At 45.1% G+C, this 16,570-nt stretch overlaps 1 protein-coding gene across 1 annotated transcript in view; it reads right to left on the minus strand.

The window, feature by feature from the left end:
* Positions 1–1,060: 1,060 nt before the first annotated feature.
* LOC130190905 (uncharacterized) overlaps positions 1,061–16,570 on the minus strand; it is a gene marked incomplete at its 3' end in the record, with an annotated part of 28,743 nt that continues 13,233 nt past the window's right edge. Inside the window, exons 16-32 of the mRNA XM_056410509.1 lie at positions 16,312–16,377; positions 16,033–16,089; positions 14,969–15,031; positions 14,766–14,843; positions 14,536–14,595; positions 14,319–14,390; positions 14,156–14,209; positions 13,667–13,738; positions 13,515–13,568; positions 13,097–13,174; positions 12,844–12,906; positions 12,644–12,706; positions 11,768–11,842; positions 11,611–11,653; positions 11,483–11,534; positions 8,810–9,224; positions 1,061–1,906 (exon numbers count right to left, since the gene is read on the minus strand). Coding sequence (XP_056266484.1) covers positions 1,061–1,906; positions 8,810–9,224; positions 11,483–11,534; positions 11,611–11,653; positions 11,768–11,842; positions 12,644–12,706; positions 12,844–12,906; positions 13,097–13,174; positions 13,515–13,568; positions 13,667–13,738; positions 14,156–14,209; positions 14,319–14,390; positions 14,536–14,595; positions 14,766–14,843; positions 14,969–15,031; positions 16,033–16,089; positions 16,312–16,377 — 2,211 coding nt within the window. The remainder of the gene's footprint in view (positions 1,907–8,809; positions 9,225–11,482; positions 11,535–11,610; positions 11,654–11,767; positions 11,843–12,643; positions 12,707–12,843; positions 12,907–13,096; positions 13,175–13,514; positions 13,569–13,666; positions 13,739–14,155; positions 14,210–14,318; positions 14,391–14,535; positions 14,596–14,765; positions 14,844–14,968; positions 15,032–16,032; positions 16,090–16,311; positions 16,378–16,570) is intronic.

Here is a 16,570-nt window from a genome sequence, read left to right on the forward strand (position 1 = left end):
TCCTGTCCTCTCTCGGTCACTTCCTGTCCTCTCTCGGCCACTTCCTGTCTTCTCTCGGTCACTTCCTCTCCTCTCTCGGTCACTTCCTCTCCTCTCTCCTTCCTCCTTCCTCTTCTCCCCCTCTCCTTCTGCTCTCTCAAACCTCCTCCTCGCGCTCTCAACCCTGCCTCCTCCTCCTCCTCCATCTCCATGGCAACTCCTCTGGGAGTCAGATTCTTCCCGTCTGCCCCCCCGCTCCCTCTCCGCCTCTTCTCCTTCTCTCCAGTGAGACTTCCTCCCCTCTTCCCTTTTCGACCCCCTCCCTCCTTCTTTCCTCTCCTCCTCCTCCTCCTCCTCCTTCCTCCTCCAGCTCCTCTTCTCGGTTTCCTTCGTGTCCCGGTGGCTCCCGGGTGGTCGTCCCTCGGCGCTCTCTCCTCCCGCCGCTCTCCACTCGGGCCTCACCTCGCCTCCCCTCTTCCTCTCCTCCTCCTCCTCCTCCTCCTCCTCCTCCTCCTCCGTCTTCCTCCCACTCTTCTCCCCCGTTCGGTTCATCTTGTGGTTCCTCCCGTCCTCTGGGCCTCGCTCATTCTCCTGCTTCTCTTTTCCAGCGGTGAGTTGGTTCTCGGCTTCTTTGTCCTTCTTTCCTTTTGGAGGTCGTTCTTTTACGACTTCATTGACCTCTTTGACCTCCTCTTCTTCTTCGCTCTTGCCCTTCTTTTTCTCCTTCTTTCCCTCCTCCACCTCCTCTTTGTCCTTCTTCTCCATCTCTTTGCTCTTCTTCTTTTTCTCCTTCTTTCCCTCCTCCACCTCCTCTTTGTCCTTCTTCTCCATCTCTTTGCTCTTCTTCTTTTTCTCCTTCTTTCCCTCCTCCACCTCCTCTTTGTCCTTCTTCTCCATCTCTTTGCTCTTCTTCTTCTTTTTCTCCTTCTTTCCCTCCTCCACCTCCTCTTTGTCCTTCTTCTCCATCTCTTTGCTCTTCTTCTTTTTCTCCTTCTTTCCCTCCTCCACCTCCTCTTTGTCCTTCTTCTCCATCTCTTTGCTCTTCTTCTTTTCTCCTTCTTTCCTCCTCCACCTCCTCTTTGTCCTTCTTCTCCATCTCTTTGCTCTTCTTCTTCTTCTCCTCCTCCACCTCCTCTTTGTCCTTCTTCTCCATCTCTTTCTCCTTCTTTCCCTCCTCCACCTCCTCTTTGTCCTTCTTCTCCATCTCTTTGCTCTTCTTCTTCTTCTCCTCCTCCACCTCCTCTTTGTCCTTCTCCATCTCTTTGCTCTTCTTCTCCTCCTCCACCTCCTCTTTGTCCTTCTCCATCTCTTTGCTCTTCTTCTTCTTCTCCTTCTCCTCCTCCACCTCCTCTTTGTCCTTCTTCTCCATCTCTTTGCTCTTCTTCTTCTTCTCCTCCTCCACCTTCCTGTCCAGCTTCTCCTCCAGGAGGTCCTGTTCCGCCAGCTTGCGCGGGTCCGACTCGTCTTCGTCGTCGTCGTCCACCTCCTCCTCCACCTCCTGCACCTCCTCGTACTCCTCCACCTCAATGCCGTCCATGGTCTTCTGCAGCGCGGTCTTCACGCGGTTCAGCTCCAGCAGGCCGTCCTGCAGCTCTTTGCACACGTCACGGATCTTGGTGGCGAACTTGGTCTTGGCGCCCTTGCGCAGCTCGTGGGAGTCCTTGGCGAGGAAGAAGACGTCCAGCGCGAGGAAGAGCGCTGACATGACGCCCGTGGTGATGCTGATGGCCTGCACCGCCTTGGCGGCGCCGCCCGCCACGCCCAGCACCTGCACGGTGCTGATGAGCTTGTCCGTGTTGATCATCAGCGCCTTGCCCGCCCGGCCGCCCTCCTTCATCACGTGCTTCAGGTTGTGGTTCATCGCCTTCTTCGCCACGCTCTCAGAGAACTTCTCAAAGTCCCACTCCTGGAGGGTGTCCATGCCCGCCTGAGGGAGCACGGGAGGGAGGGGGAGATCTTTATTTAGAATCAACCCTCGAGGGCTAAACTGCCCCCAAGGACTAGAATGTTGCCCTGATGTCAAATTATGATAATTTAATTAGGGTCCTAAAGGACCCTATTGAAATTGTTAGGATTCTTATTCTTATTCTTCCGCTTTTTATTTTTACTCTTTGCATATTGGGGGTACGCATCATACCCCAAAACTCACCAAATTTGGCAAGCTTGTCAGGATTGGTGAAACTAGACGTATGCCTCTGACCTCAAAATTCGGGTTTCAAAAATGGCTCTCTAGCGCCACCTCAAAGTTTGACCGGCGACGCCCCTCAGCCAGAATGTCTGATTGACTTGAAATTCGTCACACATGTCCACTTGGACCTGCTTTACAAAAGAGCCTCTCAGACCCCTAAGCTCCGCCTACAAATATTTTCGGCCATTTTGAATTTTGTGACAAACACATACGTGGCAACTTCTCCTACATGCTGGGTCTGATTCATACCAAACCTTATGGAGATAATGATTATAGAAGCTATATCACCTAAGATCTACCATCTTTTTTGAAATATCTCATTGTGTTAAGCATCTATGGCCCAACGAACATTTTAGGGGCGTGTCTTGTTTTGTAATGCTCATAACCCCAACAATATTGGGACAAAAAAATCCAAACTTACAGGATATGCACAGAATGTAGCCTAGAACATATACCGCAAATGTCGTGAAATTTGAACAATAGGGGGCGCTACAATAATTTGCCAAAGTTGGCCGTTTTTTTGCTTGAATTTGCCATTTTTTACTTTATACATCTTGGGATTTTTCCCACAAAACGCCAACAGAATCGGCACAAATAAGTTTTCGAGAATCTCAAGACTTGAACAATGAACACGAAGAAAAGAAAAGGACTTTTCGTCCGTAGGAAATTGACATTTTGTCACTGCCAATAATTGCCTACTTTCTGTGATTTCTTTATGTTAAAAACTATTGCTTAAACTCATCCATTCCTTCCAAAACAAATCATGCATGATGCCAGTCAAGGCTTGAACACATTCACATGAAGAAAGAAACACATTTTTTATAGGAGCACCTATTAAAATGTAAAATAACCATAATTTATTCACTTTTACAATAATGTTAACCCCTACCGCTGATGCAATTACATCTAATCAGTGTTGCAGAGCAATAGGTGCTTGCCTAGTGACACAGAGACTTGTTTTTGATTCCAGGCTAAGGCAAAAATAATGTTATCGGGTTTTTTTACATTTAATTTACATGACGTGGTCTACACTTCACTTAGAGACATATAATGCATGGATACGTTCACAGACTCAAAGCGCCACCTACTGGCTCAACTGGACTTTATTCAATCTGCCCCAAACTTGTCCTACCCAAAATAATGTCACCCCCGATGGCTGCCTGTAATCTAACCAGATCTATAGCTCAGCAGGTTAAGTGTTTGACTGGACACCCAGAGATCTGTGTTCGATCCCAGGACAAGACAGCTTTTCTTTCTTTTTTACATTGAATTTCATGACGTGGTCGACACTTAGGGCCACATGATGCATGAATATGTGGCTAAACTGGACTTTGTCGAATCTGCCCCAAACTTGTCGTGCTCGTTACAAGTCACGGCCTGCGTCCTCGGCCGAGCGGGCCGGCGTCTCGCCGGCGCCCCCGACCGGCGCAGATGAGCGAGGACCCGTTCAACGCTGCTCGCAGCTTTAATATTGTGTAGTTGTTGTTCTTGTTCTTGGTTGTTGTTGTGTTCTATCTGTACTTCCTGAACTAGGTACACAAAATAAAATCTATAAATATAATTTTGAATTATATTATCGTTAATAGTTGTTCAAAACGATGTAATATCACTAAATAACCACAGATATAATAATAGTTGATGTTCTGATGTTTCTTCTCGTGATTAAACTCTTAGAACTCGACTCACCTGGATGAACTAGAACACTAGAACACTGGAACAATAGAACACTAGAACACAAACAATAGAACAATGGAACACTAGAACAATAGAACCTCACCTGGACAAACTAGAACACTAGAACCCACCTGGACGAACTAGAACAATAGAACACTAGAACACTGGAACACTAGAACCCACCTGGACGAACTAGAACAATAGAACACTAGAACGCTAGAACAGAACACTAGAACAATAGAACGCTAGAACAATAGAACACTAGAACGCTAGAACAATAGAACACTAGATCAATAGAACGCTAGAACACTAGATCAATAGAACAACAGAACACTAGAACACTAGAACACTAGAACACCAGAACACTAGATCAATAGAACACTAGAACACTGGAACACTAGAACACTAGAACAACATAACACTAGAACAATAGAACACTAGAACACTAGAACAACAGAACATGAGAACACTAGAACAACAGAACACTAGAACATGAGAACAACAGAACGCTAGAACAACAAAACACTGGAACACTAGAATGCTAGAACAACAGAACCCACATGGACGAACTAGAACAATAGAACGCTAGAACAACAGAACAACAGAACGCTAGAACACTAGAACTCTAGAACAACAGAACGCTAGAACACTAGAACAACAGAACACTAGAACACTAGAACAACAGAACCCACCTGGATGAACTAGAATGCTAGAACACTAGAACAACAGAACCCACCTGGACGAACACTAGAACACTAGAACGCTAGAACAACAGAACCCACCTGGACGAACACTAGAACACTAGAACGCTAGAACAACAGAACCCACCTGGACGAACGCTAGAACACTAGAAAACTAGAATGCTAGAACAACAGAACCCACCTGGACGAACACTAGAACACTAGAACGCTAGAACAACAGAACCCACCTGGACGAACTAGAACACTGGAACAATAGAACAATAGAACACTAGAACGCTAGAACAACAGAACCCACCTGGACGAACTAGAACGCTTGAACGCTAGAACAACAGAACCCACCTGGACGAACTAGAACACTAGAACACTAGAACAACAGAACCCACCTGGACGAACACTAGAACACTAGAACAACAGAACCCACCTGGATGAACTAGAACGCTAGAACAATAGAACAACAGAACCCACCTGGACGAACTAGAACACTAGAACACTAGAACAACAGAACCCACCTGGACGAACTAGAACACTAGAACAGAACCCACCTGGATGAACTAGAACACTAGAACACTAGAGCAACAGAACCCACCTGGATGAACTAGAACACTAGAACACTAGAACAACAGAACCCACCTGGATGAACTAGAACGCTAGAACACTAGAACAACAGAACCCACCTGGACGAACTAGAACACTAGAACACTAGAACAGAACCCACCTGGATGAACTAGAACACTAGAACACTAGAACAGAACCCACCTGGATGAACTAGAACACTAGAACACTAGAACAACAGAACCCACCTGGATGAACTAGAACACTAGAACAACAGAACCCACCTGGACGAACTAGAACACTAGAACAGAACCCACCTGGATGAACTAGAACGCTAGAACACTAGAGCAACAGAACCAACCTGGACGAACACTAGAACACTAGAACAACAGAACCCACCTGGATGAACTAGAACGCTAGAACACTAGAACAACAGAACCCACCTGGACGAACTAGAACACTAGAGCAACAGAACCCACCTGGACGAACTAGAACACTAGAACGCTAGAGCAACAGAACCCACCTGGATGAACTAGAACACTAGAACGCTAGAGCAACAGAACCCATCTGGATGAACTAGAACACTAGAACGCTAGAGCAACAGAACCCACCTGGATGAACTAGAACACTAGAACGCTAGAGCAACAGAACCCACCTGGACGAACTAGAACACTAGAACGCTAGAGCAACAGAACCCACCTGGATGAACTAGAACACTAGAACGCTAGAGCAACAGAACCCACCTGGATGAACTAGAACACTAGAACACTAGAACAACAGAACCCACCTGGATGAACTAGAACACTAGAACACTAGAACAACAGAACCCACCTGGATGAACTAGAACACTAGAACGCTAGAGCAACAGAACCCACCTGGACGAACACTAGAACACTAGAACAACAGAACCCACCTGGATGAACTAGAACGCTAGAACACTAGAACAACAGAACCCACCTGGACGAACTAGAACGCTAGAACAACAGAACCCACATGGACGAACTAGAACACTAGAACACTAGAACAACAGAACCCACCTGGATGAACTAGAACACTAGAACACTAGAGCAACAGAACCCACCTGGACGAACACTAGAACACTAGAACAACAGAACCCACCTGGATGAACTAGAACGCAAGAACACTAGAACAACAGAACCCACCTGGACGAACTAGAACACTAGAACAACATAACCCACCTGGATGAACTAGAACACTAGAACACTAGAGCAACAGAACCCACCTGGACGAACACTAGAACAACAGAACCCACCTGGATGAACTAGAACGCTTAGAACACTAGAACAACAGAACCCACCTGGACGAACTAGAACACTAGAGCAACAGAATCCACCTGGACGAACTAGAACACTAGAACGCTAGAGCAACAGAACCCACCTGGACGAACACTAGAACACTAGAACAACAGAACCCACCTGGATGAACTAGAACACTAGAGCAACAGAATCCACCTGGACGAACTAGAACACTAGAACGCTAGAGCAACAGAACCCACCTGGATGAACTAGAACACTAGAACGCTAGAGCAACAGAACCCACCTGGACGAACTAGAACACTAGAGCAACAGAATCCACCTGGACGAACTAGAACACTAGAACGCTAGAGCAACAGAACCCACCTGGACGAACACTAGAACACTAGAACAACAGAACCCACCTGGACGAACTAGAACACTAGAACAACAGAACCCACCTGGATGAACTAGAACACTAGAACGCTAGAGCAACAGAACCCACCTGGACGAACTAGAACACTAGAACGCTAGAGCAACAGAACCCATCTGGATGAACTAGAACACTAGAACGCTAGAGCAACAGAACCCACCTGGATGAACTAGAACACTAGAACGCTAGAGCAACAGAACCCACCTGGACGAACTAGAACACTAGAACGCTAGAGCAACAGAACCCACCTGGATGAACTAGAACACTAGAACGCTAGAGCAACAGAACCCACCTGGATGAACTAGAACACTAGAACACTAGAACAACAGAACCCACCTGGATGAACTAGAACACTAGAACACTAGAACAACAGAACCCACCTGGATGAACTAGAACACTAGAACGCTAGAGCAACAGAACCCACCTGGACGAACACTAGAACACTAGAACAACAGAACCCACCTGGATGAACTAGAACGCTAGAACACTAGAACAACAGAACCCACCTGGACGAACTAGAACGCTAGAACAACAGAACCCACATGGACGAACTAGAACACTAGAACACTAGAACAACAGAACCCACCTGGATGAACTAGAACACTAGAACACTAGAGCAACAGAACCCACCTGGACGAACACTAGAACACTAGAACAACAGAACCCACCTGGATGAACTAGAACGCAAGAACACTAGAACAACAGAACCCACCTGGACGAACTAGAACACTAGAACAACATAACCCACCTGGATGAACTAGAACACTAGAACACTAGAGCAACAGAACCCACCTGGACGAACACTAGAACAACAGAACCCACCTGGATGAACTAGAACGCTTAGAACACTAGAACAACAGAACCCACCTGGACGAACTAGAACACTAGAGCAACAGAATCCACCTGGACGAACTAGAACACTAGAACGCTAGAGCAACAGAACCCACCTGGACGAACACTAGAACACTAGAACAACAGAACCCACCTGGATGAACTAGAACACTAGAGCAACAGAATCCACCTGGACGAACTAGAACACTAGAACGCTAGAGCAACAGAACCCACCTGGATGAACTAGAACACTAGAACGCTAGAGCAACAGAACCCACCTGGACGAACTAGAACACTAGAGCAACAGAATCCACCTGGACGAACTAGAACACTAGAACGCTAGAGCAACAGAACCCACCTGGACGAACACTAGAACACTAGAACAACAGAACCCACCTGGACGAACTAGAACACTAGAACAACAGAACCCACCTGGATGAACTAGAACACTAGAACGCTAGAGCAACAGAACCCACCTGGACGAACTAGAACACTAGAACACTAGAACAACAGAACCCACCTGGATGAACTAGAACACTAGAACGCTAGAGCAACAGAACCCACCTGGACGAACACTAGAACAACAGAACCCACCTGGATGAACTAGAACGCTAGAACACTAGAACAACAGAACCCACCTGGACGAACTAGAACGCTAGACCAACAGAACCCACCTGGACGAACTAGAACACTAGAACACTAGAACAACAGAACCCACCTGGATGAACTAGAACACTAGAACACTAGAGCAACAGAACCCACCTGGACGAACACTAGAACACTAGAACAACAGAACCCACCTGGATGAACTAGAATGCTAGAACACTAGAACAACAGAACCCACCTGGACGAACTAGAACACTAGAACACTAGAACAACAGAACCCACCTGGATGAACTAGAACACTAGAACACTAGAGCAACAGAACCCACCTGGACGAACACTAGAACACTAGAACAACAGAACCCACCTGGATGAACTAGAACGCTAGAACACTAGAACAACAGAACCCACCTGGACAAACTAGAACACTAGAGCAACAGAACCCACCTGGACGAACTAGAACACTAGAACGCTAGAGCAACAGAACCCACCTGGACGAACTAGAACACTAGAACGCTAGAGCAACAGAACCCACCTGGATGAACTAGAACACTAGAACGCTAGAACAACAGAACACTAAAACACTAGAACCCACCTGGACGAACTCCAGGCACTGCCGGATGTCTTTGATGTCGTCCTGGTAACCCTGGATCATCTTCTCCAGCCTCTTGCGCTCCATGTTGGAGCGCACCGTGTCGGTGATGTTGGCCGTGGCCGACGTGATGCTGCCGGCCGTCGCCACGCCGATGCCCACCGCCGTGACGATGATGGAGGCGCCGAAGGTGAAGGGCGCCAGGATGAGGCCCGTGATGGTGGCGATGCTGCCGGCGATGCTCGCCACGCCGCCGCCCACCGCCGCCTGCACCGTCTTCTTGTGGAACTCGTCCGCGGCGTCCGCCATGGCGAGCAGCTCCAGGATGCGGCGCTGCAGCAACGCGCCGCGCCGGTTGAACAGGCGCACGAACAGACGCGCCGCCATGTAGACGCGGTCCGCCGCCTGCTGCATCAGCCTGGAGGACGCAGGGGACACTCGTCTCCTTCAGGACGCAGGGGACACTCGTCTCCTTCAGGGGACACTCGTCTCCTTCAGGGCGCAGGGGACACTCGTCTCCTTCAGGACACAGGGGACACTCGTCTCCTTCAGGACGCAGGGGACACTCGTCTCCTTCAGGACGCAGGGGACACTCGTCTCCTTCAGGAGGCAGGGGACACTCGTCTCCTTCAGGACGCAGGGGACACTCGTCTCCTTCAGGACGCAGGGGACACTCGTCTCCTTCAGGGGACACTCGTCTCCTTCAGGACGCAGGGGACACTCGTCTCCTTCAGGGCGCAGGGGACACTCGTCTCCTTCAGGGCGCAGGGGACACTCGTCTCCTTCAGGACGCAGGGGACACTCGTCTCCTTCAGGATGCAGGGGACACTCGTCTCCTTCAGGACGCAGGGGACACTCGTCTCCTTCAGGACGCAGTGGACACTCGTCTCCTTCAGGGCGCAGGGGACACTCGTCTCCTTCAGGACGCAGGGGACACTAGTCTCCTTCAGGACGCACTTCACACACTCGTCTCCTTCAGGACACAGGGGACACTCGCCTCCTTCAGGACGCACTTCACACACTCGTCTCCTTCAGGACACACTTCACACACTCGTCTCCTTCAGGACGCGAGGTCATATCACACACTCGTCTCCTTCAGGGCGCGAGGTCACTTCACACACTCGTCTCCTTCAGGGCGCGAGGTCACTTCACACACTCGTCTCCTTCAGGACGCGAGGTCACTTCACACACTCGTCTCCTTCAGGGCGCGAGGTCACTTCACACACTCGTCTCCTTCAGGACGCGAGGTCATATCACACACTCGTCTCCTTCAGGGCGCGAGGTCACTTCACACACTCGTCTCCTTCAGGGCGCGAGGTCACTTCACACACTCGTCTCCTTCAGGGCGCGAGGTCACTTCACACACTCGTCTCCTTCAGGGCGCGAGGTCACTTCACACACTCGTCTCCTTCAGGACGCGAGGTCACTTCATATTCATAACCTATCAAATGTGGGTATTTTTAAATCTTTTTATGGGGTTTTTTATTCACTAGATCCTATGGAGAAAATCTTCAACTTTAAAAAGCTTGCAGTACCTTCCTTGCCTCCCTTCCTTCCTTCCTTCCTTCATTGTAAAAGGTAGGTAAGAAAGGAAGGAAAGGAGGCAAAGCAGGAAGGGAGGAAAGAAAGGTAGGAAGGAAGCAAGGCAAGGAGGGAAGGAAGGTGGCAAGGAGGGTAGAAAAAGAAGGAGAAAAGGAAGGTAGGAAAGGAGAGGGAGAAGTAAGGAAGGAAAGGAAGGCAAAGAGGCAAGGCAGGAAAGGGGGAAGAAAAGGTGGCAAGGAAGCTAGGCAGGCAAGGAGGGAAGGAAGGAAGGAAAGGTGGCAAGGATGGTAGAAAAAGAAGCAAGAAAAGGAAGGCAGATCAGGACCGGTGAAATATTTTGTAATCTTTGAGTTTTCGTATTAGTTTAAGGAATTCTCTCTCTAGCGCCCCCTAGAGTTTTCATACCCACGACTTTTCCCCCAATCACGATTGACTTGATATTTGTCATTCATGTCCGCCTGGACCGTCTCAACAAAATTGCCAATATCACCCCAAAGCTCCGCCTTCTTCGATTTTCCGCCGTTTTGTATTTTGTAAAAAAAAATATTATTTCAACTCCTCCCAAACGCTGAGTCAGAATCATACAAAACTTTGTATGGTTCATTATTGGTTCAATATTATCAAAAATGTTTGAAAGATTGTTGATACCTCATTGCGTTCAGAGAATATGGACCAACGAACATCCAAGGGGTGTGGCCTAATGTGTAAAGACACCTAACTTCCAAATCACTTCTTCGCTAAATTGCTCTGCTATGTCCACATGGCATCCCTTAACCTACCCTCATGTTTCCATAATATTTGAACACTAGGGGGCGCTGCAATAAATCGCTCAATATCTGCTTTTTTTCACATTTTGGAGGGTTGTAAAACAGTCAACTCCTCCTAGACATTAAAGCCGGATCATTCCAAACTTGGCCATTATGGTCTTGAGATCTTTGCAGTGAAAAATCTTTGAAAGATTTAAAAAATATTCATTATTATTATTACTACGATGTTCTGTCAAAGTTTAGTTTGGTTACTCAAACGGCCTGAAGTAGACGTGGATCTCCTTTGAGGACATAATCCTGAGAAAGTGAAGCGACACGTTCAGTGAACGTAGCAATGAAGGTCAACAAAGAGACGAGCGGCGCTCACATCTGCTCGTCGCCCTCCTGGAGGTGAGACGCCTCGTTCCACTCGGCCCAGCCTGCAGGTACAGAAAGAGTTATGTTGCTCATCACTTTATATTGAAATAAACGTCCTGAACATGAACGCATCTCGACCTTTGACCGTGTTCCACCAGTCCATCAGGTCATCGTCGGTTTCCTGGAGTAAACAAAAAGAGACCGTCGTCAGTGAACTCATAGAAACAAGATCAATAATATTCAGAATTCACGACATAAAAAAGAAAGAAAAGGAGACCCGTGTCCCAGAATGCACCTGTTCAGAGGTAAGAGGGTTTTCTTCGGTGGGATAAGCCGCCATCTCCACAGGCTGGATCTCCACTCGGTTCTCCTGAACAACAACAACAACAACAACAGTTTAAAGGTTTTTTTCTTTGTGCAGATTCTCACCTGTAATTATGTTTGTAAACATTTTTACAGAATTTATAGAACTAATGTGTTTATAGGGCCCGTTTATATATTTATTGGTTGTTTTTACAGCTTTAAGCTCTCATTTATAAGTGTTTATTCCTGTAAATAATTTGTTTTATGAAAGCTGCAATACGAAATAAACTTAAGTCATCTGATGTTTTCTAATATAGTGATGCATTGAACATGTAAACATAGTTTGTGAATCTTCTATTTTTATTTAGAGTCAATCGATTCAGATAACGGACTACACAGCAGGATGAACATGGTAAGACAATATATATAATTATTATTATAGTATAATATATAATTAGTATAATATATAATTATTATTATAGTATAATATATACTTATAATCATAGTATAATATATTATTATTATAGTATAATATATTATTAGTATAATATATACTTATAATCATAGTATAATATATAATTATTATTATAGTATAATATACCATTATAATCATCGTATAATATATTATTATTATTATAGTATAATATATTATTATTATAATGGTATAATATATAATAATTATAATAGTATAATATATTATTTTTATAATAGTATAATATATTATTATAATAGTATAATATATTATTATAATAGTATAATATATAATAATTATAATAGTATAATATATTATTATTATAATAGTATAATATATTATTATAATAGCATAATATATAATTATTATAATAGTATAATATATAATTATGCTGACCGGTGCCACGTTCAGCTCCTGCAGCTCAAAGGACTCCTCCATGATGGCCGTCATATCCGATCTCTGTGGACAGAAACATAATAATAATAATAATAATAATAATAATAATAATAATAATAATGAATTAAAAAGAGGACAAACTTTATTTATTATTAAACGTTCACATCGGGTCTTTGAGGCGAGTCGGAGCGAGAACGTACCTCCGAAGTTCGATTGAGTTTTGTTATTTCGGGAAGAGTTCTCTTGACTCTGAATGACACAACCTAAGAAAACAACAACAAGACAACAAAAACAAGAGGTTGTCAACGAGAAAATACATAAAATAATAAGCTCAAATAGTAGAAGAAAGAGACTCAAAGTTCAGCTGACTAGCTCCGGCGACTTTCTGTCACGTCTCTGGACGTTTCTTTAGAGTCAACAACAACAAAAACAACAACAACAACAACAACTCACTCGCTTCTTCCTCCTGATGGTCCTCCTGCGTTTCAGCCCGCCTCTTTCTGGCTCCTTCGTGTCCTCGCCATTTGCCGCCTTTAAATGTAACCAGATTCAAAGATATTAAACATTTATTCATTAAATCAGAAACTTTTATTCCATTTGTTTAACTTTTAAATCAGTTTTTTTATTATCGTTTTTAAATCTTCTTTACTTTTGCATTATGTTTTGATGCTTTTAAAACTTTCAATACAATCTCAAACACTAATATTACGACTATATAATTATAATAATAAGAAGGATAATAATAATAATAATAATAATAATAGTAATAATAATGATAATAATAAGAATGATAATAAAATTAATAGTAATAATAATGATAATAATAATGATAACAGTAATAATAATAAGAATAATGATAATAATATCGTACCTGTTGTGTTTTCGGCGTCTTCTTGAACATATTAGAAAACCCAGTTGTTTTCTCCTGTTAAAAACAAACAAACTAAAGAATTAATGTAAGTCCCAAAAAGACAAAAGAAGCTAATCTAATCAACCAGAGTGAACGCCTCTCGGCCGGCTCACCTTCGGGGTGCTCGTTGCTTCGGACAGGTTGTCGTTGCTGGTTGACGTTTCACCGACAGCCGGAGGAGCATCCTGAGAAATATAAACGTGATCGCTGAAAAATACATTAAAATCTAAAAATCTACGTACGGTCAACGTCACTGAGAAAAGATAACGACCCAACAAGTTGCAGACAGTACCAGAGTTGCTCAACAAGTTGCAGACAGTACCAGAGTTGCTCAACAAGTTGCAGACAGTACCAGAGTTGCTCAACAAGTTGCAGACAGTACCAGAGTTGCTCAACAAGTTGCAGACAGTACCAGAGTTGCTCAACAAGTTGCAGACAGTACCAGAGTTGCTCAACAAGTTGTAGACAGTACCAGAGTTTCTCAACAAGTTGCAGACAGTACCAGAGTTGCTCAACAAGTTGTAGACAGTACCAGAGTTGCTCAACAAGTTGCAGACAGTACCAGAGTTGCTCAACAAGTTGCCGAGGCGTGGCGCTCTCACCTCAGTGAGACTGTCGCAGCTGGCAGACAAATCCTTTGAGTCCTGGAGAGGATCCTGGAGAACCAGAACAACATTAACCAGCATGCACCTGGGCGTGTTGACCAGAGCAGGAGACGAGGTCCTTTGATCTTTTCATGTCTTTATTAATGTGGAGCACATTTACCTGATTAGCGACCGAGCGTGGAGCCAGTTTAGGAGACTTCTTAAAGATCCCAGAGAGTCCTCCAGTCTTCTCCTGCAACGTAGGAAACAATCACTGAGAAGGAAGGAGAAGAAGAAGGAGGAGAAGAACAACAACAACAACGAGAAGGAGAAGAAGAACAAAAAGAGGAACAAAAAGAAGAAGAAAAAGGAAGGAGAACAAGAGGAACATTTTGTACCTTTGAAGTGTCTAATAGATTTTCCCGGCTGGCAGATAACTTCTTGTCATCATTTGACTCCTGAACACACAACAAGAACACACACACACACACACATGAACACACACACACACATGAACACACACACACAAAAACACACACACACACGAACACACACAAACACACACACACACAAACACACACACACACACACGAACAGGTGACATCTGGGTGCGATTGTGCGCCGTGACCTTCGGGGTCGAGGTCGTCACCTCGTCCTCGGCGGCTTTAGGAGTCTTCTTGAACATCGCGCTTAGCATACTTTTCTCCTGAAAACATAAACATCACTTACACATTTAAATAAACACTTAAACATTTAAATGAACGTCAGTTTGTCTTTTATTGAGCTGAAATTCATTTTTGGGGGGGGGTTCGGGAACCCGCTCGTCATTACCTTGGCGTTGCCGGGGGCGTTGCCGGGGGCGTTGCCGTGTCCTTCCTTCTGGGCGTCGCTGTCCTGGAGGAAAACATAAAGTTGTGTTAGAATCACAGTTTATTTTCTGATATTACAATCCAAAGAGTAAAGGAAGTAGAGGACAGGAAGTAGAGAAAAGGAAGTAGGGGAAATTAAATAGAGGAGAGGAAATAGAGGAAAGGAAATATAGGACAGGAAGCAGAGGACAGAAGGTAGAGGATGGGAAGTAGAGAATGGGAAGTAGAAGACATGAAGTAGAGAACAGGAGGTAGAGGACAGGAAGTAGAGGACAGAAGGTAGAGGACGGGAAGTAGAAGACATGAAGTAGAGAACAGGCGGTAGAGGACAGGAAGTAGAGGACAGAAAGTAGAGGACAGAAGGTAGAGGATGGGAAGTAGAAGACATGAAGTAGAGAACAGGAGGTAGAGGTCAGGAAGTAGAGGACAGAAGGTAGAGGACGGGAAGTAGAAGACATGAAGTAGAGGACAGGAAGTAGAAGACATGAAGTAGAGAACAGGAGGTAGAGGACAGGAAGTAGAGGACAGAAGGTAGAGGATGGGAAGTAGAGGATGGTAAGTAGAAGACATGAAGTAGAGGACAGGAAGTAAAAGACAAGAAGTAGAGGAGAGGAAGTAGAAGACAGGAAGTCACTTCAGCGGAGAGAAGGAACAAGGAGTTTGTTCTCATGAGAGTTCAGATGGACTCTCAAGTTGTAACCATCGGAGGCGTGAGCCGGCGACACGAGAAGAAATATGTAACACACACACACTCTCACAAACATACACACTCACAAACACACACTCACTCACACACTCACTCACACACTCACTCACACTCACTCACACACTCACTCACACTCACTCACACTCACACACTCACTCACACTCACTCACACTCACACACTCACACACTCACTCACTCACACACTCACACACTCACTCACTCACACTCACACACACACTCACTCACACACTCACACTCACACACTCACTCACACTCACACACACACTCACTCACACACTCACACACACTCACTCACTCACCTCGGCCTCGGAGCCTTTGGGTGTTTTCCTCTTCAGTCCACTGAACAGTCCTTTCTCCTGGAGGGAACAGTTCCTTTAGGATCGTGGAGGTCGTTCACCTCCTGGTCTCAGAGGTCAAACACAACTCGGCTAATTAAACTCCTCCTGATGGCAAACGACTTCACGAAATACAAACCCTGCTTCCTCCGAGCTTTAGAGGAGTAGAAGTACAACGGGAGCAGAAATGCTCCTAAAAGTGTCCTCGTGTGAAGTATGAACGATGAGAGTAAAGACGCTGACCTCGTCGAACAAGTCGTCCACGCTGACGGACCTTTTGAAGATACCCGCCAGGCCCCCTCGCTTCTCCTGAAAACACAGTTTTTAAAAATTTAAATATACAAATAATATTATATATATATATAGTTATTTCTATATATATATAATATATATATAGTATATTTATAATATATATACACACATATATAAATATATATATTACTCCATCACTCCATGTGTATGTATGTGATTGTTTCTGTGTATGTCGCTCATTGTCGTTCGT

Source organism: Pseudoliparis swirei, unplaced genomic scaffold (genome assembly GCF_029220125.1).
Source record: "Pseudoliparis swirei isolate HS2019 ecotype Mariana Trench unplaced genomic scaffold, NWPU_hadal_v1 hadal_25, whole genome shotgun sequence".
Classification (NCBI taxonomy): Eukaryota; Metazoa; Chordata; class Actinopteri; order Perciformes; family Liparidae; genus Pseudoliparis; species Pseudoliparis swirei.